The 19,387-nt window shown below is 38.7% G+C and overlaps 1 protein-coding gene across 1 annotated transcript in view; it reads left to right on the top strand.

Moving 5' to 3' along the window:
• The window catches only part of sdad1 (SDA1 domain containing 1), a 39,138-nt gene that overhangs the window by 1,723 nt on the left and 18,028 nt on the right, over positions 1–19,387 (top strand). The window contains exons 2-13 of the mRNA XM_052039615.1: positions 1,176–1,280; positions 1,552–1,650; positions 2,581–2,691; positions 2,785–2,856; positions 5,307–5,407; positions 7,264–7,321; positions 10,313–10,387; positions 11,340–11,441; positions 12,400–12,469; positions 13,862–13,965; positions 15,208–15,265; positions 15,350–15,408. Coding sequence (XP_051895575.1) covers positions 1,176–1,280; positions 1,552–1,650; positions 2,581–2,691; positions 2,785–2,856; positions 5,307–5,407; positions 7,264–7,321; positions 10,313–10,387; positions 11,340–11,441; positions 12,400–12,469; positions 13,862–13,965; positions 15,208–15,265; positions 15,350–15,408 — 1,014 coding nt within the window. The remainder of the gene's footprint in view (positions 1–1,175; positions 1,281–1,551; positions 1,651–2,580; positions 2,692–2,784; positions 2,857–5,306; positions 5,408–7,263; positions 7,322–10,312; positions 10,388–11,339; positions 11,442–12,399; positions 12,470–13,861; positions 13,966–15,207; positions 15,266–15,349; positions 15,409–19,387) is intronic.

Here is a 19,387-nt window from a genome sequence, read left to right as displayed (position 1 = left end):
AAGTAAATCTGTATTTTAAACTATGAATAGAACAGGGTGGGGAGGAAATCATTGGCTTTATTTGTTTTTAAATTGAAGTATTATTAAATGAGGAAAGAAAAAAAACACACTATAAACTTAAAGACAAGAGCTTTTATCAATATAAATTTTACCAGAGTAAAGATTTTGAAATTTGTCCTCTGGTTTCTCCTTAAATAATTTGAAACAATTTTGGAGTCATATTTGTTTTATGCTGATGAACCATATTCTACCAGTACCGCTGGTTGACACTGGGTGTAATCTGAAAAATGAGATCTGCCATCCTTGCTCCCATCACCCCAATGCCACTAATTTAACATGGCTGCAATTCTGCACAGATTTACTGTTTCCCATACTTGGATTCAAATCCTTCCATGATCTCACCCACTGTATCTTGCAACTTCCTTCAGCCCTACAACCTTTTAACAACTGTACTTCTGTCCTCTTGAATACCCTCGATTTCCACCGCATCACCCTTTGTGCTGTGCCTTCAGGTGCCAAGGTCCAAAAGGCTCAAATTTCTCTCCTATTCTCTTTTCTGCTTCAAGAAGCATCTTAAAGAAATTTGACTGGGTTTTGGGTCGTGTCTCTTTGTGGGTGTCACATTTATGTTTGATAACTCCAATGAAGAAAACCTATGATGTTTAGTGACACTGAAAATGGGTAGTTGTAGCTTTACTGCACAATTTCAGACCACGAATTTAAGTTTTTACTTGGTTGCAGTGTCAACTAAAAATATTATATCCAAGCAGATGCTTATAGGAGAAGATAAGTAAAAACATCAGTGAAGGTATTCAAAGAAAATGTAATGTAGTGAATGAATGGAAATGTGTGATTGTGGAATATGTAACTTCACATTTTATTTTGTTTAGATCCTTAGCTTGAATATTAGAATTCCAATTGCTGAAACACATGGTAAAAAACCGTCAGAACTTTGTAGTGATTTTGAGTGAATCTGAAGATCAATCATATGTGCCTGTGCTCTGTAAAAGAGATACCATGCCTAACATTGAACATTCCCATTGGAGCTGCCCATGAGAGTAATATTTCTAAAGCTTTCCCAATGAACCATGTCTTCCTTGTAAAGAATTTAACAAAAATACTTATTTGCAAATGACTTAAACTGAATTTATATATCTTTTTCTCTCTTGCCACAGTTTCTACAGCAGTTTAACCACTACCAGTCCAATGTACGTATTTTCAAGCTACAACCAGACAAACCTAGTAAAGAACTTTCTGAACTGGTGATGTTTCTTGCACAGGTAAATTTACTTTTGCAGTTAAAGTGGATATACCTGCAGTTTGACTGAAAACCATCTGAATGCATTATTTTTCATGAAGGTTAGCAAGATGCTTTTAATGAAATCTATGGTTGGGAACCATATGTACTAAGTTTGAACTCTAAGATCTGTCAAGGCAATGAAGGCAGCCTCGTTGCCACGCTGTGAAATTATGAAATACTTCCATTCATTGTGGGAAGGATAAGAATGTTATTTACCAGTGCTTAAATATCTTCCTTTCACTCGATTCAAGGTTGCACATTGTTACCCAGCTGAACTGACCAACTTTGCCCAAGAATTGAAAGACCTTCTTTTCTCTCATCACACAATTCTGGACTCAGATTTGCGGATGGTAAACCATTCTTAATACAATTTATTCTTTAGATGTCTATTTCAAAATATATTTTCTTTTTATGTGATGAATAATTGAGCCCATTTTACTACGTAACATCAAAGTAAGTTTTCAATTTGTAAGATGTTTTGTAACATTTGGGGTATGGGGTTCTGAAAGAGTTAAAAGAATTGCTGCAGTTGTTGTTCACAACATGAATGTTTACTTGCGCATTACATCTTTATGTCTAATTAAATATTCAGGATTTTGAGGATTCTGCTTTTAGTTTATGTTTAAAACACTGAATAAATAATGAATGAAGATTCTTTTTAGGTCTGACTAGATAGTGTAACTGTCCAATATTTAGTGTTTTGAAAAAAGGTTTACCCAAGAATACATGGTCTGCTTTTACAAACATTTTATATCTCCATGTTAGAAATGAATAAGTTTAAATAATTACTAAGAGATGTAGTACGTAACTCACATTGTTAATACTGGGATCAGCTGGGCTGCCGTGTTGCCTTGTATTCACTGTCACAGTGGATAAATGATCTGATGTACTGTAGTTGCAAAAGGAATGGGCTGCAGTTCATTGCCTCAGTTTGTTACACTAGAGGGAACAAGTTAAACTTTAAAGGCAGAGCAAGACATAATAAACAAAACCTTATTTTATCTGACACCCAGTTACAGCTGAAGCTAAATTTCTTTCTAGTTGTCTTTCATACCAGCTGGGCTAGAGAGATGCAGCAGAGTTTTGTTCCTCTTTCAGAGACCACTCTGGCATAGTCAGCAGTTGGTCACTGACTGAAATATCCCTGAAACTTGGATATCTGCATACTTTCTTAGCTGGTGACAGTGTATGAAAAAGGGTCACAAAGAGAAACTTTGTTCATTGTTGTGCAATACCTTTGATCTCTGTGCATTAACTTCTTTATTTCCTACAATTTTCAGACATTTTGTAAAGCTTTGATTTTATTAAGAAATAAGAACCTCTTGAATCCTACAAGTTTGCTGGAATTATTCTTTGAACTCTTGAGGTGTCAAGACAAACTCTTACGTAAGGTATGCTGCTACTTCTATGCTATTTCAAAGCCACATAAGTGCAGATGTTTTGGTCATCCTGAACTTCAAGATGCTCCCTTTTTATCTTACCAGACCCTGTACTTGCACATTGTGACTGACATTAAGAATATCAACGCCAAACACAAAAACAACAAAGTGAACACAGTGAGTAACTTTAAATACTTAAAATAAATACAGCATCGCTCTGGTCTTGGGTTTCATTCTATGTAAGACAAGAGAATTTTTTTGTCAGAGATTTCCATGTTGGGGTATGAAGTACTGATGTTTTGGAGATGGACTTGATTTATAAAATCTTCAAAATAACTTTAACAAAAGGTCAACAGGTACTGTGGAAATATTGCGGAAGCAGTGGTGGTGCATTGTACCGGGAAACCTAATGAATAAGCCACGTGTATTTCACTCAACCTTGCTCCCGTCTATGAATGAAGCAAACAGTGTAATTTGCATATTTGTAGCAGTCAATAATTTAATGCAGGTGCCTCTGAAGTCTATGATTTGAATCAATTTGATAGAATTGAACTATTTTCATCTTCAAAGTACAAAAGTTTTTTTTAAAAATCTGAAATATTTAAAAAGTTACATTTTTCATTGCAAGTCATCAGTGAAAAAACATGAGGATTATATCCTGGAGCTGTGGCATAACTGAAATTTACCTGTCAGAATTACTACCATCTATTGGAATCTGCAGAAGGAACTAGCTAAAATTTGTATATTGCCCAAAAGAAACTGGCAAACTTTGTTGTTTGAAAAGTTGTTTTTTGAGGCCATTGCAACCATTGATGCATATTGAAAGTTGCAATGTGCTTTGCATCATAGGTAATTCCGACCGCTGGCCTGGTTGCTGCTTGATTAGAAGACTGCCTTGGAATACCAGATGCAGTAGGCTTCACCTGGAATATAAATGGGCAGCAGCAGGTCCAAGTTGCCACTGTAGTTTCACAAAAGATTTTAGTAATTCTGACAGGTAAATTAGTAATGCTGCAAGCTTCATGGTTCTTGGACAAGTTTTGCATTGAAAAATATGACTTGAATGCTTTGTATCTTTTTTTACTTTTGTATCATGAAGATGAAAAATGATTCAGTTGACTCAAATAATGGATAAGTTATTGCCAGCTCTAAATGCATAAATAACACTTTCATTTTGTATGGGGGAGTGGGGCTGAGTGAAAAACAGAGGGTTAATTTTAAGGTGTTTAAGCATAATGGAGTAGAATTGCTTATGTAATATTTTCACATCATTTTTTAACCTGCTTGACATTTGAAATCAGACAGGAAGAGATGTTTCCAAACTAGAAGCAATGGGCTTGAATACAGTTATACCCCATTATGGAACAGCAAGAGTATTCAGTTCCCCAAGCCACGGTTGAATGGTTTCTGACTCTCAACTTAATCCAGCCTGCAGAACTCTGTCTCTTGAATTCCTACAGCCTCTCAAGAAAAATTACCATTGTGGAAGTTTCAAATAGATCACGGTTGCTTTGCCAGCAGCCTCGGTAAAAGTACACCAGGTTAACATCTGCCTGTTGCTCCTTGGGTTGTACCCTGCAATAGAATGGCTTCCCAAGGCAGATCCCAGTGAAGGAGCACAGGATTGAGGAATGCATTTGCAGGCCAACTTCATACTGTCTTGCCAAGAAAACTGGCAGTGCAGGCTTTTTTTTAAAAAAAAGGATCAGGATAAGACATGTACAGAATAGGAGTTAGGGGAAAAAAATCAGAAATGAATGAAGTTCAATTGACATGGTAAGATTAGGAATGAAGCCACAGTTCGATCTGGAGTGTTTTTAATCAAAATCTGCATTAGCACTAATTTTGTTACCAGAAATGGCTACTCCTGCTAACGTCTGTCTTTAGTGGTGAGCAGCAAAAATCCAGTACAATATTAAAAATGTGCTTTTGCTGTATGGGGCAGCAAAAGTCTCCTAAATTCAGTTTTTGCATGCTCTCTCTAACCTAAACACCTGGCAGAAAAGAACAGAATCACCTCACAGTTGACCATGTCAATAGGTGTGAACATGTGAACTAACATTTCGACATCACTGGCTTTGTGGACCTTTCGCCAACCTAGGAAGATCTGCAGCCAAAGTGAGAATTATCATGCAACTTTGTACATCTGTGTGGAGCAAAGATTTCATTTGTGCAGTGATAGTTATAACTGCGTAAAAAATGAAATAGCTTGTGTGATCTTTATAGAGAGAGCAATAATTCTTTATTTCCTTGCATATTCCAAGGAGTATGGAAGAATCTAATTTGATTCTGAACAATAGCTCAAAACCTCCAGCCATTAACATAATTTTTTTTGGTTTTGTAATACCATGTTAGTTCTGGCACTGGCTAGTAGTTGTCACGGGTTATTTTCATGGAGGTAGTCTGGGCTACATAAAGACTGTCCATTGGTGACAGCAAGAAATGGTGTAGCAGGTATGGAGGTTTAAAAAAAATCCCCACAAATTCAGGTGGTTTTATTTCTCCATCAGAAAATGCACAAGTACTTTGAATAAGACTAACATGAATGTAGACTGCTCTTTGTAAAACAAAATATTGAAAGTTATTAAAATATAAATAATGTGACCATTGTGTTTGAACGTTCTCAGATGTTACAAAACTTTATGTACACGATGTTGAGGGACAGCAACCCCATAGCAGCCAAGATGTCCCTGGATGTAATGATAGAACTGTATAAGAGAAACATCTGGTAAGTTTGAATGTAATTGTTTATGAGTAGTTACCAATTAAGTTACTTATAACAATAGATATTTTAAATGCACTAAAATTAAATCATTAATTGCATTCCTCAAATTATTAATGTTTGAGCAGGCTGAGGACCAATGACATTGCTCAAGGTTCTGCAATAATTGCTTGGACAGATTTAGAAAGAATTCTAATAAGTAAGCTGGAAGTTTGGTACTAGGTCATTTGCTGTTTAAGCTTGGGTTTTGAGCAACGGGTGTTTTCAAGGAAGTATCAAAGCTCTGATCTCGGTTTACACAAAGAGGGGGATTAATCTGATGTTGTGGTTAAATATTTAATTAATTAAAGGATAGGACATGGGCGGTGGTGGTGAACAGAAAAAAGAAACAACAGCTGGAGGAACTCAGTGGGTCAGGCAGCATCTGTGGAAGCAGATGGATGGTCGATGTTTCTGGTCAGGACCCTGCATCATGCCACCCAACCCACTGAGTTCCCCCAGCAGCTTGTTTCTTTGCTCCAGGTTACAGCATCTGCAGTCCCTTGTCTCTCCAGTGGTGGGAAATTAATGTTTTCTAACTGGAGAGAAAGAAGAGGGTCCCCCAAGGAGCTGGTATTGGAACCAATAGTATGGGTGTAAGGCATGTAGGTTCAGTGCAAGTAATGTGTGTGGAATGTGGTAAATTGTGTGCAGAGTGACAGATCAGGTGATGCATTTTGCGAGAAACAACAGAAGTGGTGATATTGTCTGAGTGGTAGTGATTTTGGAGAAGGGGGATTGTGAGAGCAGAGAATTTGCCAAGTGCTCACTGGCCAATCTTTGAAGCTAACAGGGTATATTTAGAAGGTTGTCCAAATGTTTGGGATGTTCAGGACATTGAGTATAAAAAAAAATGAAGTTGTGTTCTACCTTTACAAATCACTTGTGGAGCCTAAACTGGAATAATGCGTACAGTATAGGAGAAACATCATGAGAGATGTCAAGAGTTTGGAGAGGACACAGTGGTTGTTTACCAGGGTGGCACCAGTGATGAAAGGATGCAGTTATGTAGAGAGATTGCAGAGTTTTCTTGGACCAGAGCAAGTTAGGGACAGACCTAATACAATTCATGAATTTTATAGAACAGGTTGGGATAACCTACCAAGTGCACCAGTAATGGGAGACCACAGATTTAATTGAAAAGTACAGGAGAGTAATTTTTTTCTCGGGATTTAAGATCAGGAATGCACTACCTGAACATGAAACGAAATGTAATTCCATTGGATTTTTCAGAAGGCAGTTGGAAATGTGGAAGAGAACTAATTTACAGGGTTTTGGGAATGACTGGTTAAATAAACTTGTTTATTTCTTAAATATAAATTCACTGGGTAAATAAACTTGTTTCCGTCCGTCATGTCTTATCACCATATTTGGATAACCAATCAATGAAGAAGATGCAACCAGTTCAACATAAAACTTCAGGAGTCGAGTGTGTGTATGTGTCTGTTGTGTATAGCAGTCTGGAGTTATAGTTACTCAAATGTTCTAATTTCCCATCAAATGTAAATTTAAAAATAGTAGCAGATACTGGAAATCTGAAATAAAAACAGAAAATTCTTGAAACGCTTGGGTCATGCAGCTTCTGTGGAAAGAGCAACGGTTAATATTTCTGCCTGCTCTGCCCAGTGTTCCTAGCACTTTCTATGTTTTGTTCTGATTCACCCTGTTCGAATAGCCTGCTGACACTTGTCAGATTCTAGTATGTAGAACAACCTCTTTGGTGGATGGTTGAAGATTCCATTGCCACAAGTCTGTAGGGTTTCAAAGAAATGCCCAGAGGAAGGGGAATCGTTACTGAAGCGAAGATTTTGCTTTACTTACAGGAATGATGCAAAGACTGTGAATGTCATTACCACAGCTTGCTTCTCAAAAGTGACCAAGGTAAGAAGTAACTAGCAATTTACTGTCCCACGAGGCAGGACATTCTGTTGCAAAAACAGAGCCGTTCATGTACAATTTTTTTTCAATTGTGTGAAAAGAGTTGATGTAAAAAAAACTTCCTTAAAATCCATAATTTTATAGGTTTAAGGTGAGAGGGGAGAAATTTAGTAGGAACCTGAGGGGCAACTTTTTCGCCCAGAGGGTGGTCAGTATAAGGAATGAGAGGAAAGCAGGTACATTAACAACATTTAAAGGGTACTTGGACAGGTACATGGGTAGGAAAGGTTTAGAGGGATGTGGGCCAAACATGGGCAAATGGGACTAGCATAAAATGGGAATCTTGTTTGGCATGGACCAGTTGGGCCGAAGGGCCTGTTTCCATGCTGTATGACTCTGTCTAACAAGACTGCATGTGTATTTGAATAAATATGATTATGGTTCCCTAGAAATTATTAATGAACACAGAATTAACTAATTGTTAGATTAATTAAACTATGGACCAAGGTATTGGGAGACAATCCAGTATTGCTTTAAGCATTAACTTTGTAGATACAAAAGGGGTAAGTCTCCACATACCTTTTAATTAATTTACGTTATAACTGAGATTGGATTTGGGAAATCTCTTAAATTTAATTTTTCTTTTATTCAGAGGCAAGGTGTCTAAAAGTGCAGCCTGAGGAAAATTCTGGGACTGGGAATGTATTGCAGTTAGCAGTGGGAATAAACAGCAGAACCTATTAAACAATGTTATTATTAGCAGAATGGAGCTAAATTAACCTTTTAGCTTAAAAAAAAGCTTTAAGAAATTGGGATCATGCTAGTTGCTGCTAAAGATTTTTTTTAATTCCTGGGAATGTGAAAAGATGACCAGTACTTTTTCTCTCTCTGCACTGGGGGCAGATAGACCCCAGAGTGATGAAGTCTTTTTTAATGCTTATATCTGCCTTAAAAAAAATTTGCAACCATTGAGATTGACAAACAGGGAAAAGGTTTTTTTTAATATAAAGGCTGATAGTTACTTCCAAACACTTCAGTGTGGATAAATTTGATAAGGAGAAGAATCTGGCCCCTGAGGTGCACGGCAACAGCACCACCTAGGTGTGTAATTATTGTGTTGCAGTTGATGGCTATTAATAACAAAAGGCTTTTCCATTATTTGTGGTTGAGAAGTAGATATTACAGGGGCAAAGAATAGCATCCTGAACAGCTCTGGGTTTCTGTACATGCTTCAGAGTTTTAATTCCATGTTTTTTTTATTTTCACCAGAATCCCTGTTGGAAGCCATCCTGATTGGCAGGCTTGGCTCCCACTCAGGAGGGGAATGTTCTGGAGTAAACCCCAGCTGCCAATGGAGGTTGGGACTCAGATTCATGTCCCTTGGTAGAATGACAATGCTAGGGAAGTTTAGGAGCTTGGGCATTGCCAGGGGAAGAACTCCCCACCGTCTTGGTGTGGAAAAGCACTGAACATTGAAGCTGTCCTCTCCTCGTGTGAGCAGCAGGGTTTACCAAGGTCTGGGAACAGTGGTCAGCCAGGCCATTGTGATATTATTTATTACTTAAATAGACTATCTGGCATCTATTAAGCCTCCCATTAAATTCTGAAATAGGTGGGTTGGTCAGCTCTGATATTTCATCACTGAGAACCTTTAGCATTATAGGAGTACCTTTGGCACATGGAGTGTAGTTATGGAAGGTGGGTCACCATCACCTTCTCAAGAGCTGGTATTACAAATACTCTTAATAACTGAATCCTAACTACATGTCTCAAAGACAGTTTTTCAATTGCTTTTAGTGCATGTTATCAGTGAGTCTTGATGATGCAACATTGCTGGTTACAAACCTACTTCTTTTAAATTGTGTGGCATCTCTTTCTGGTAATAACACATTCCTCTTCTTCCTCGTGCTGGTTAACACGTTTTGGTTAACACGTTTTGTTCTTTCATAGTTTTGCATTGCAACGTTACTGCACTTTATATTGCATAGACTCACAGAAAATTTCTGACCCAAGTTATCATGTCTGTTCCAGTTAATAACCTTACATAATCCCACTTTCAATCGCTTAACCCATAGTCCAGCAGATCATAGCTCCTCAGGTGAACATCCAGACACTTCAAATATGTAGAGTTTCTGCAATGTCCGCCACCTACCATCTTTCCAGGCAGTGATTTCCTCGTGGGTGGTCTTATTTCCTCATCTCTTCTGTAGCTTCTGCTGAGTGCTTCAAATCTTTGCCCTTAGTTCTTGCCTCCTCTGCTAGGGGAAATGGGTCCTTCACATTTACTCTATCCAGTCCTCTCATAACTCGATATGCCTCCGTTAAGACTCCCCTCAGCCTCTTGTTCCAAAAAAGCAACCCCAGCCCATTTAATCTTTCTCCATAGCTACATGTTTTCCACTGCTGACAACATCCTTGTAAATTTCCTCTGCACCTGCCCCACAACAGTTGCATCTTTCCTGTAACGTGATGGGCAGAATTATGTGCAATTCTGTTTCATTTATCACTTGAAAGCAGTTGAAATAGAAGATGTGAGGGTAGGAGGTTAAAAGGCAAAATCCACAATAAATTGACAATCGACGTATCCTTATTCATTTAATTGATCTTAAGATGTCACCTTTGTTAATTTTTTTGTGTTTGCTTCTATCTGACTAATACCTAAATGTTCAGGTTTTCTAACATTTTGGAATGGTTTTTCACCTCAGTTTGTTTTTATTTTACATCCTCTTTTTCCAACTGGACCTCTTTAGCTACATTGACTTCAATTAACCGGATCTCTTTAACTACATCTGTGCTTCATGTTCTAGTGACTGATCATCTCTGATGCATGTGTTCCAGTCTCGGATATCAGTGTTTTGGCATTTTGAGCAGTGACTGTCTTCTCTGAAGAAATTGTTTCTAAACAACCTACTGTGTTGTATATATAAATTATAAACTTCTGAGTTTTGAATTTCACCTTGCCACCATAACCTCCTACTGTTGCTAAATTTTCAGATTTTGGTTGGAGCCTTGAAGTTCTTTCTCGGTAAAGACATAGATGAGAAAAATGACAGCGATATGGATTCTGAGGTAAATCTGAAATTTAATTCTTGAAACAGATATCAGGGAAGGTATTTCAGAATGATTGGAGGTAGCTGCATTCTACTGCAACCACTTCAGCCATTTGGGTATCAATAATCTGATTATGGGTCCAGTGGACTGGAGTCTTCAGCTGTAGCCAAAATATGAACCATAGTAAGTAATTCAGAAGACCAAAGGAGGATAATAAGGGAGAGTCGTGGAATTTAGGGGTTCCACGGGGCATTAAAGGTAGCACCTCGGGATGATGAGGTTGTTAATCACAAAACTGTTGGAATATTGTGTGTCATAGAAAGAAATACAAAATCTAAACGTTGTGAAGTAATGATGAATCCAAATGAAAACTGTGCCTTGCTAAGCTGATGAAGTTTCGGACACACTTTAGAACAGATGTTGAGGGACTGGAATGCTGCCTTGTGTGAGGAATTGCAAATGAGAAAAGACTTGGAAAATTTGTGATAGTTGCCTTGGAACTGGAGAGATTAAGAACAATTTGATAGTTAGTTACATAGTGATTGACTTAACAGGGGAAAATGTTTCCAGTGGTTGCAGGATCAGGCGTGTAAATAAATTAAATGCAAAAGACTTGGGTCAGAGTACAGGGATGATGTTATTTTTACAGTGGGGATTGTGAGATACTTGATATCAAGAACAGGATGAAGGAAAAGTCTACTGCCAATATGATGCTTAGGCTGAATGGCCTATTTCTTATTTTGGATATATATTGGGTTGAGCTATATTGAAGGTGCATGCAACCTTTGCCTTCCAACCCTGAGACTGGGGTACAGATGCGGTCTGATGCTGTGGAAGTTTGGGGTGGGAGCATAGAAGCTGGCACAATGAACCGTAGAACATCTTCCTCCCACGATATCATTTCTGTGTAAGCCTTTGCAGGGGGCAAGGATTTTCTTTTCGATGATCTTGTGGGCATTTTCCCTTTCAGGATGAAGGACCCACAATGCGAGATATAACCACAAGGTTTGCAACTGGAAAAAAATCATCAAAAAATAAAAAGAAACTGGAAAAGGCTTTGAAAGTCCTAAAAGTAAGCAATTTTTCAGCAGTGAAGTCTCTTTGGGGACGCTGATTAGTAATGGAGGCATTAAATTGGACGTGTTGTATGGAAGAAGTGGAGACACTGTGCTGCGTCCCATAGTGTTGTACATGTTCTGGATGAAACTGGCTTCTTGCCTAATAACTTGTAGGTGCTCCCCAGGTTACCACAGGGTTCTGCGCCTGAGAACTGTTTGTAACTGAGTTCCCACATGGCAGAAGATGCATGTAACCCTGAAACTGCTGGCAAGTCCATCCCACTGGTCTCCTGAATGCTCCTCTGTATGTATGGGCTATACGTAGGTCAGGCATTTGTAACCTGGGGAGGACATGTATTGCCCTTACATTTGCTATTTCTAGACAACATAAAACAAGTCGTTATGTAAGCCAAAAACACTGCCTTTCACCTCTGCCACCTGGATTCAATTTCAGCCTAGACTGGTGAAAAATGTCTATGTTTTCTTGCTTTACACATCTGGCATGGTGAGTTTGATTAGTCTTGTGTCTTATTCTTGATGGTCACAGCCTTTTAGTGCAGAGCTGCCCATAATTCAGTTCCACTTGTTGCTGAATTGGCTGGCGGACTCAGAAGTGCCAACGATGTACTGTAGATAATGTCATAGTTTTAAAGTACTCTTCTAAGTTTGGGGGTAAGAACCTTGTTAAGAAAGGAATAACTGCTTCATATTAACATGGGATTACCAATGAAAAAACATGAGATTTTTCTTGACTTGTGTTCCTGACCAAGGTCAAAGCAGGGTCCAAGAAAAAAAATCTGTCAATTTTCTAATTTCTGATTGTGCTTACTAAATAACATTTAGGCATCCCAAATACCCCTTAAACTTTTGACTCGATTCCATTTAAGGGCCAATTACTTCATTGTAAGTTTGGCAATAAGTTGATGTTTCATGATTTTAGCTGTAATGACTTTATATACATGTTGGTTACAGAAACATAAAAAGAAGAAAAAGGCAGAAGTATTTAATTTTTCAGCTATTCACCTCATTCATGATCCACAAGGTAAGAAATTAGTTTGTGTTCAGTTTACTGTGAACATTTGTGAAGAGGTCAAGTAATCCTCATTTAAGGTGCTCTCTTGCAGTCAGGTCTCCCTTACAGAAATGCAGTTGGCAATGTAAGAGCAGATCATTATTAGAAATAAGAAAAGGTCATTGGTGATAAAGTATTTGTGACTTTTAGATAAAAATCAGTAGGTTGCATACTTTAATTTCAATTGACTTTCAGAAATTTCCATTCTCAGGCGATAGAGCTTTTTTGGATATTTGATTCCAACTGTCTGTGTGATTTGAGATTTGCTAATGTCACAGAATGTTCGTTGCCATATGATGGCTTTAATCAGTTCAAATTGTTGGTGATGCTGTTCCTTATAGCGAAGTCTGTGATTTTCCCAAATGATAGATACAGATGACCCTCCCTGCTTCCCCACACCCCCCCCCCCCCCCCCCAAACGTTACGGAAGGGTTGTGTTCGTAGAAAACAGTCTGTACCGCTATTTTACATAACGCAAAACCCTATTTCCTACTGAATCCCATGTTATAGATGGAGATTGGAGATGCATTCCTATGGGATGCTTTTCTTTCAACAGTACAGAGCACTGCAGCTGCTGGTTCATGGAGGTGGGTGGGGAGGCTACTTAAATTGTCTTGTCAGTTTCCAAAGCAAATCTCTTAAGTGACCAGCAGAAACATTTGGAGACGCAAGCGACTACAGACGTTGTAATCTGGAGCAAAAAACAAGCTGAAGCAGGAAGGTGATAGAGAAACAAATGGGGGGGGGGGAAGAAAAGGGCAGATAGAGCTGGACTGGGGGGAGGTTGGAGGTAGGTGGCAGCCTCTTGTGTCTCCACTTACCATTTTCCAGCCATCAGTTTGAATGGAGATGTACACTTTTAAATTCAGACATTATGGGCAAGATACTTTAATGATATAACTTGCAACAGATAACAGTAGATAATAGGGAAAACTTGTGGGGGTGGGGGGGTGGTGGGAGGAAGAACTGCCACACAGCAGAACGAACCTACTGCCCTAAAAACTCACCATGTTATCTGCGCATGCGTCAAGAAATGCGAGTTGGGAAAAAAACCAAAAATAGACAATTTATTATTTCTGTTGCATTTTGCGTTTATTTATTTAAATTTTTTCCCACATTAATTCTGTAAGAGCAAATTTTATTCCATATCTCAGATTTTTGGGTCGTGATTTGTGAATTCTGTAAGGGCGAGTTTCCGTAACCTGAGCGGCCATAACACAGATGTCACCTGTATGGTAGATTGTCCCAGGTGTTGCTACATTTAAAGATAAATATAGCATCTATTCTCCATTGGTGGAAGTTTACTTCAACCTGTTTCTTGTGAAGAAAATTTCCAGCAGCATGCAATTCACTTTATTTCAGGCTTTGCAGAGAGACTTTTCAAACAGTTGGAAAATTCTAAGGAAAGATTTGAAGTTAAGATGATGTTGATGGATCTCATATCAAGGTTAATTGGAATTCATGAGGTGAGTTTTCTTTAAACCTAACTTCAGTGATACTTTGCTTTTCTTTGGCAAGTCATTTTTATATTTTTACACATTGAATTAATACACAACAATGTTAGATAACCCAGAATGCAGCACGTTATTAATTTAGTTAACTGAAGATATCTGTCAGGCTGCTTAGTTGTTTGGTTATGCTCTTTTGTAAGTCAGAAATTGTGGATTTAAGCCACATTCTAGGACTAGAGTGTATGACCTAAGGAGGTATTTTGAAATACTGAGGGTGTACACCATTGCTGAACATGCTCTCTTTTAAACTTTGAGATGTCTAAGATCTTTTAGGGTAGCTCTGCCATCTTGGTGAGCATTTATCTTTAAAGTGGCATGACTAAAAGGCCAATTTTACTCGTCTTTTGTGTGGTTGCTTAAGGGATCTTGGTGTGTTTTTTAAAAACAAAATTAGCTGGCATATTTCCGTACACAAATACAATAAATAATTGACTGAGATACACATTGGAACACTTTTGGGGATATCAAAGACAATGCACAATAACTTGTATTACAATATTAAATATATAAAAACATTTTTAGAAAAGGAGCAGGAGTAGGCTATTTGGCCCTTTAAACATGCTCGGCCCTTTGAACCTGCTCTGCCATTCGATATGAACACATCTGATCCTCGATCACAAACAATATTCCCGTTCTTTCTCCCCATACTATTCAGCAATTTTATTTGTTTTTGCTTCCACATCAATCTGTGATAGAGAATTCTACAGGTTTCTAGTATTCTATAGTAAAGCAAAGCATGGTCTTCACAGGAATGTTAGAGGTACTTGGTGTTGCAGAACATTGTCTGTCTTTATCATACAAAATTTGTGGCTGAGCAATACTGATGCAGGGTACTGACTCAACATAACCATCCATTTGCAGATCCTGCTTAACCCACTAAGTTCCTCCAGCAGTTTGTTTTTTAGCTCCAGATTCCAGCATCTGCAATCTCTTGTTTCATTGGTTACATTTTTCCCCAAAAGGAGAGTACCTACATCATACTGATCATTTAGTAATCTCTATAATTTGAAAACCAAGTTGTAAAGGTATTGCCATTGATTGGAGTGTTTAAGGCTGGTAACATTTGCAGACACTTCACAAGGTCAAGTATTTAGTAACCATTTTTGCTAAATGTGGAAGAAACTATTTTAACCTGTGAACTAATTAAGAATAGTCTAGTACAGCATTATGTTACTTGTTTTTCTTTTTGCTAAACAGTTATTCGTCTTTAACTTCTACCCGTTCATACAACGTTTCCTCCAGCCACATCAAAGAGGTAAGCCTGTCCCTAGTATTATCTGTGTGAAATGGTACCTTTTAATGCATTTACATGTGGTTCTTTTGTCTCTCCCCTTTTTAGATGTAACCAAGATTCTTCTCTATGCTGCACAGGCTGCCCATCAGTTGGTTCCACCAGAGGTAAAGATTAATTACCTGAAGTGTTGTCTGCTTAGATATTTTTATAAAGACTTAACACGAAAAATGTTCTAAATATTTTTTTTATTTTCTTTTATTTCATGGTTTCTGTTGCTGTATACTTGGGTAGTGAACATATTTGAGTGATACATTTTTTTTCTCTGTGGTGTTTTCTCCAGAATAAGACTGACTTTTCTAAAATAAAATAGATTCTGAGATGGGTTAATCTGGAACAGGGAGGCATAAAAAGCAATAGCCATTTTAGATGGAGGAAGTATTTCTCCTCTGGAGGCTTGTGAATTTTTGGAATTCTCTACCACAGACCGAGATGTGGATGCTAAGTCATTAAGTACATCATTAAGTCATAAGCACCTCGAATGGGCTAGTCAGCCCATTAAGCTTGCTGCACCTGTCAGTAAGATCCTGACTGGTCTTGACCTCAGTCATTCCTCTGCTCTCTCCCCACACCCTTTTGCTCCTTTGTAGTTTAAATGTCTGTCAGCCTCTGCCCTGCATATATTCAATCTGAGGTAGAGAACGCCAAAGAGTCACAATCATGAGAGAAGAAACTTCTCTTTATCCTTCTCTGAAATGGGGACCTTTATTCTAAAACTGTGCTCCCTAGTTCTTGATACTGCCAATGGTGGATACGTCCTTTCAGAATCTTGTATGTTCCAGTAAGATCATCTCTTCAATGTAGGTTCAAACTTCTTCCAAGGATTCAATCTAGTGAACCTTTTCTAAGGGCGAGATAGACTTTTATACATGAATCAAAATTGTAGGAACAAAGAGGAAAGTGAGTTAAGGCCAACAGTCGGAGCAGCCACCATGGGCTTGCTGAATGATGGAACAAGCTCATGGAAGCAAATTGCCTCTTCCTCTGCTTATTTCTTGTGCTCCAATATGTCTAGTCTTGGAATGTGTGGACAGTGTCTTAGTTATTTAACAAGAATTTGATGACCAATAGAGATGGTGTTCCATCAGGAAGTCCCTCTTGCTGCAGCAAAATTCGATGTTGAACCAATGACATACTTAGAGTGTTGCTAGATTTCTGGTTCATTTTCTGACATTAGGGATGCTGTACGTTCTCCCTGTGATTTCTTCTGTGCCGCTCCAAGGTTGCATGATTGTGGAGGAGTCTACACTGAGCCCCGTGATCAAGAGTGAAGGAATAAGATAGAAACAGTATTTTACACCAGGAAGTCGTTTAGCCCATTATGTGTAAAGCAGCTCCACTATTTATCCTGTAAAATTCTGCAATTGTTTTTTTGTATTTATTCAAGGGTGTGGGCTTCACAGGCTGAGCCAGCATTTAAATGCCCATCCCTAGTTGCCCTTGAGAAGGTGGTGTTGAGCTGCCACCTTGAACTGCTGCAGTCTGTGAAGTGTGGGTTTACCCACAATGCTGTTAGGGAGAGTTCCAGGATTTTGACCCAGTGACAGTGAAGGAACAGCGATGATATTTCCAATTCAAGATGGTGTGCAGCTTGGAGGGCAACTTCCAGGTGGTGGTCTTCCCATGCTTTTGCTGCCCTTGTTCTTCTAGCTGGTAGAGGTCGTGTGTTTGGAAGGTGATGTCTAAGGAGCCTTGGTGAGTTGCTGTAGTATATTCCTGTAGATGGTACAAACTGCTGCTACTGTGCGTCAGTGTTCAAGTAAGTGAATGGTTGTGGATGGGGTGCCAATCAAGCGGGCTTCTATGTCCTGTATTGTGTCAAGCTTCTTGAGTGTTGCTGAAGCTGCGCTCATCAAGGCAACTGGAAAGTATTCCAACACGCTCCTGACTTGTGCCTTGTGGATGGTGGATAGGCTTTGGGGAGTCAGGAGGTGAGTAACTCACTGCAGGATCCCAGCTTCTGACCTGCTTTTGCAGCCACAGGATGTGTTTGGCTACTCCAGTTCAGTTTCTGGTCAATGGTAACCCCCAGGATATTGATAGTGGGAAATTCAGTGGTGATAATGCCTTTGAATGTCAGGAGGTGATAGCTGGAGTTTCTCTTGTTGAATCTTGTCATTGCTCAGCACTTCTGTGGTGCGATGCCACTTATCAGCTCAGGCCTGGATATTGTCCAGGTCTTGCTGCATTTGGATGTGCACTGCTTCATTATCTGAGGAGTCGCAAACGGGGCTGAACATTGTGCAATCATCAGCGAACAACCCTACTTCTGACATTACAGTTGAAAGAAGGTCATTGATGAAGCAGCTGAAGATGATTTGTTCTAGGACACTACCATGAGGATCTCCTGCAGAGGTATCCTGTGGCTGAGGAGATTGACCTCCAACCACCGCAACCAGCTTCCTTTTTGTGATTCCAAACAGCTGAGGTTTTCCCCTCCAGTTTAGTCAGAGCCGCTTGATGCCATACTTGATTAACTGTTACTCTCATGAAAGTTCCTGTGGGATCTGATTCTACCACTGTTCAGTTATGTCATTTCATATAAGCCTTGTGCAATGAAAAGTTTCCATTTCCCTCTTGTTCTTGCAAATTATTTTAACTGTGACTTCCAGTCATTGATCAACTTGTCACAATAATGGTTCTTCCATACTTATTGAGATCTCTCTTGATTCTTCCCTTAACATCCTCCATTTTGTAGAAGATATTATCAACTTTTTAAAATCTTTTTTTCTAACTGAAATCTATCATCTCTGGAATTATCCGGATAAACATCCTCTGTACAAAGGCCTTGGCATTCTTCCTGAATTGTGATGCTGTGAACTGTATTCCATTTGTAGCCTGAAGTGGTTTATAAAGCTTTATAATGACCTCATCGCTTATGTATTCAGAACTCCCAGTTACAAAGGCAGGATCCCTTTATGCCATTTAGATTCAGCTGCCTCTTCAAGTTAAATCTTTCAAAATGCATCACATTAGACAAGTTGTAATTAAATGGCGTCTACATTGTGTTCACCCATTTTGCCCATCTTCCTGTCTTCCGAACTCCTGGTCTGCAGCCATCATGTTTACAATTTCTTGTGCTCAAGAGTTTTGTCATCAGGAAACTCTGCACCAAAGCCCAAAACGTATAAAGATTTGCACTTGTACATCACTGTTCATGGTTTCAGGTTTCTCGCATAGCTTTATAACCATTGAAGCACTCTTCATTCACAGTCATTGTTGCATAATTGCAGATAGAACAATCAATTTGCCTATAGTAAACCCCCACCAATAGCAATATAGTATTGACCAGATAATCTATTTTTAATGGTGTTGATTGGGGGATAAATATTGGACAGGTCACAGACTACAAACTCTCTTGTTCTTCAAAATGGTGTCAGGAGATCTTTTGCATCCCACATAAGAAAGCAGATTGATTGGATGGTGAGTGTGGCTGTGGTATGTCTCATCCGAAAGATGGCAATGCATCACTCACTCACTCCTATACCTGAGCATCAACTTAGATATTCCGGCTTATTTCTCCAGAGTGAGGTTTGAATGCACAACTGACCAACTTGGACAAGAGTGCTACCAACTCAACCCCAAATTGATTGGTCTATGTCAGTTACGTAAGATAATGAAAGTAATGGTCCTGATTTTGAATCTTGGCAATCTCCATTTTGCATTTTTCTCTGATTAAAATTTCATCGATTCATCTCTACTCTCTGTCCTTTCATCAAATTGGTGTCTCTAATTACCACCTCCCCTTTAATACCATGTGCTTCCCTTTTGGTAATATCTGATCTGAAGCAATTTCTCAAGTATCTTTTGAAAGGCCATAAACACATACCTGCTGCATTTTCTCAATCAAACTTCTTTTGCTTAGTCAAAGGATTTTACTTTATCAGTTTAGTTGGACTTGATTTCGTCTAACAAGCTGTATTGTCTTTTTATTAATTGGAAAACCAAAAATTTCTGATGCTGAAAATGTGAAATAAAGAGAGAATGCTGGCAGTATTTTTATAGGTTGGCAGATGAGTTGCTTGCTACAGAATACCCATCTTCTGACCTGCACTTGTAAACATGGTGTTTATATTACTGATCCAG

This window comes from Pristis pectinata, chromosome 2 (genome assembly GCF_009764475.1).
Source record: "Pristis pectinata isolate sPriPec2 chromosome 2, sPriPec2.1.pri, whole genome shotgun sequence".
Lineage (NCBI taxonomy): Eukaryota > Metazoa > Chordata > Chondrichthyes > Rhinopristiformes > Pristidae > Pristis > Pristis pectinata.
The sequence above is the reverse complement of the archived record's forward strand: the minus strand, read 5'-3'. Positions and strand labels throughout refer to the sequence as shown.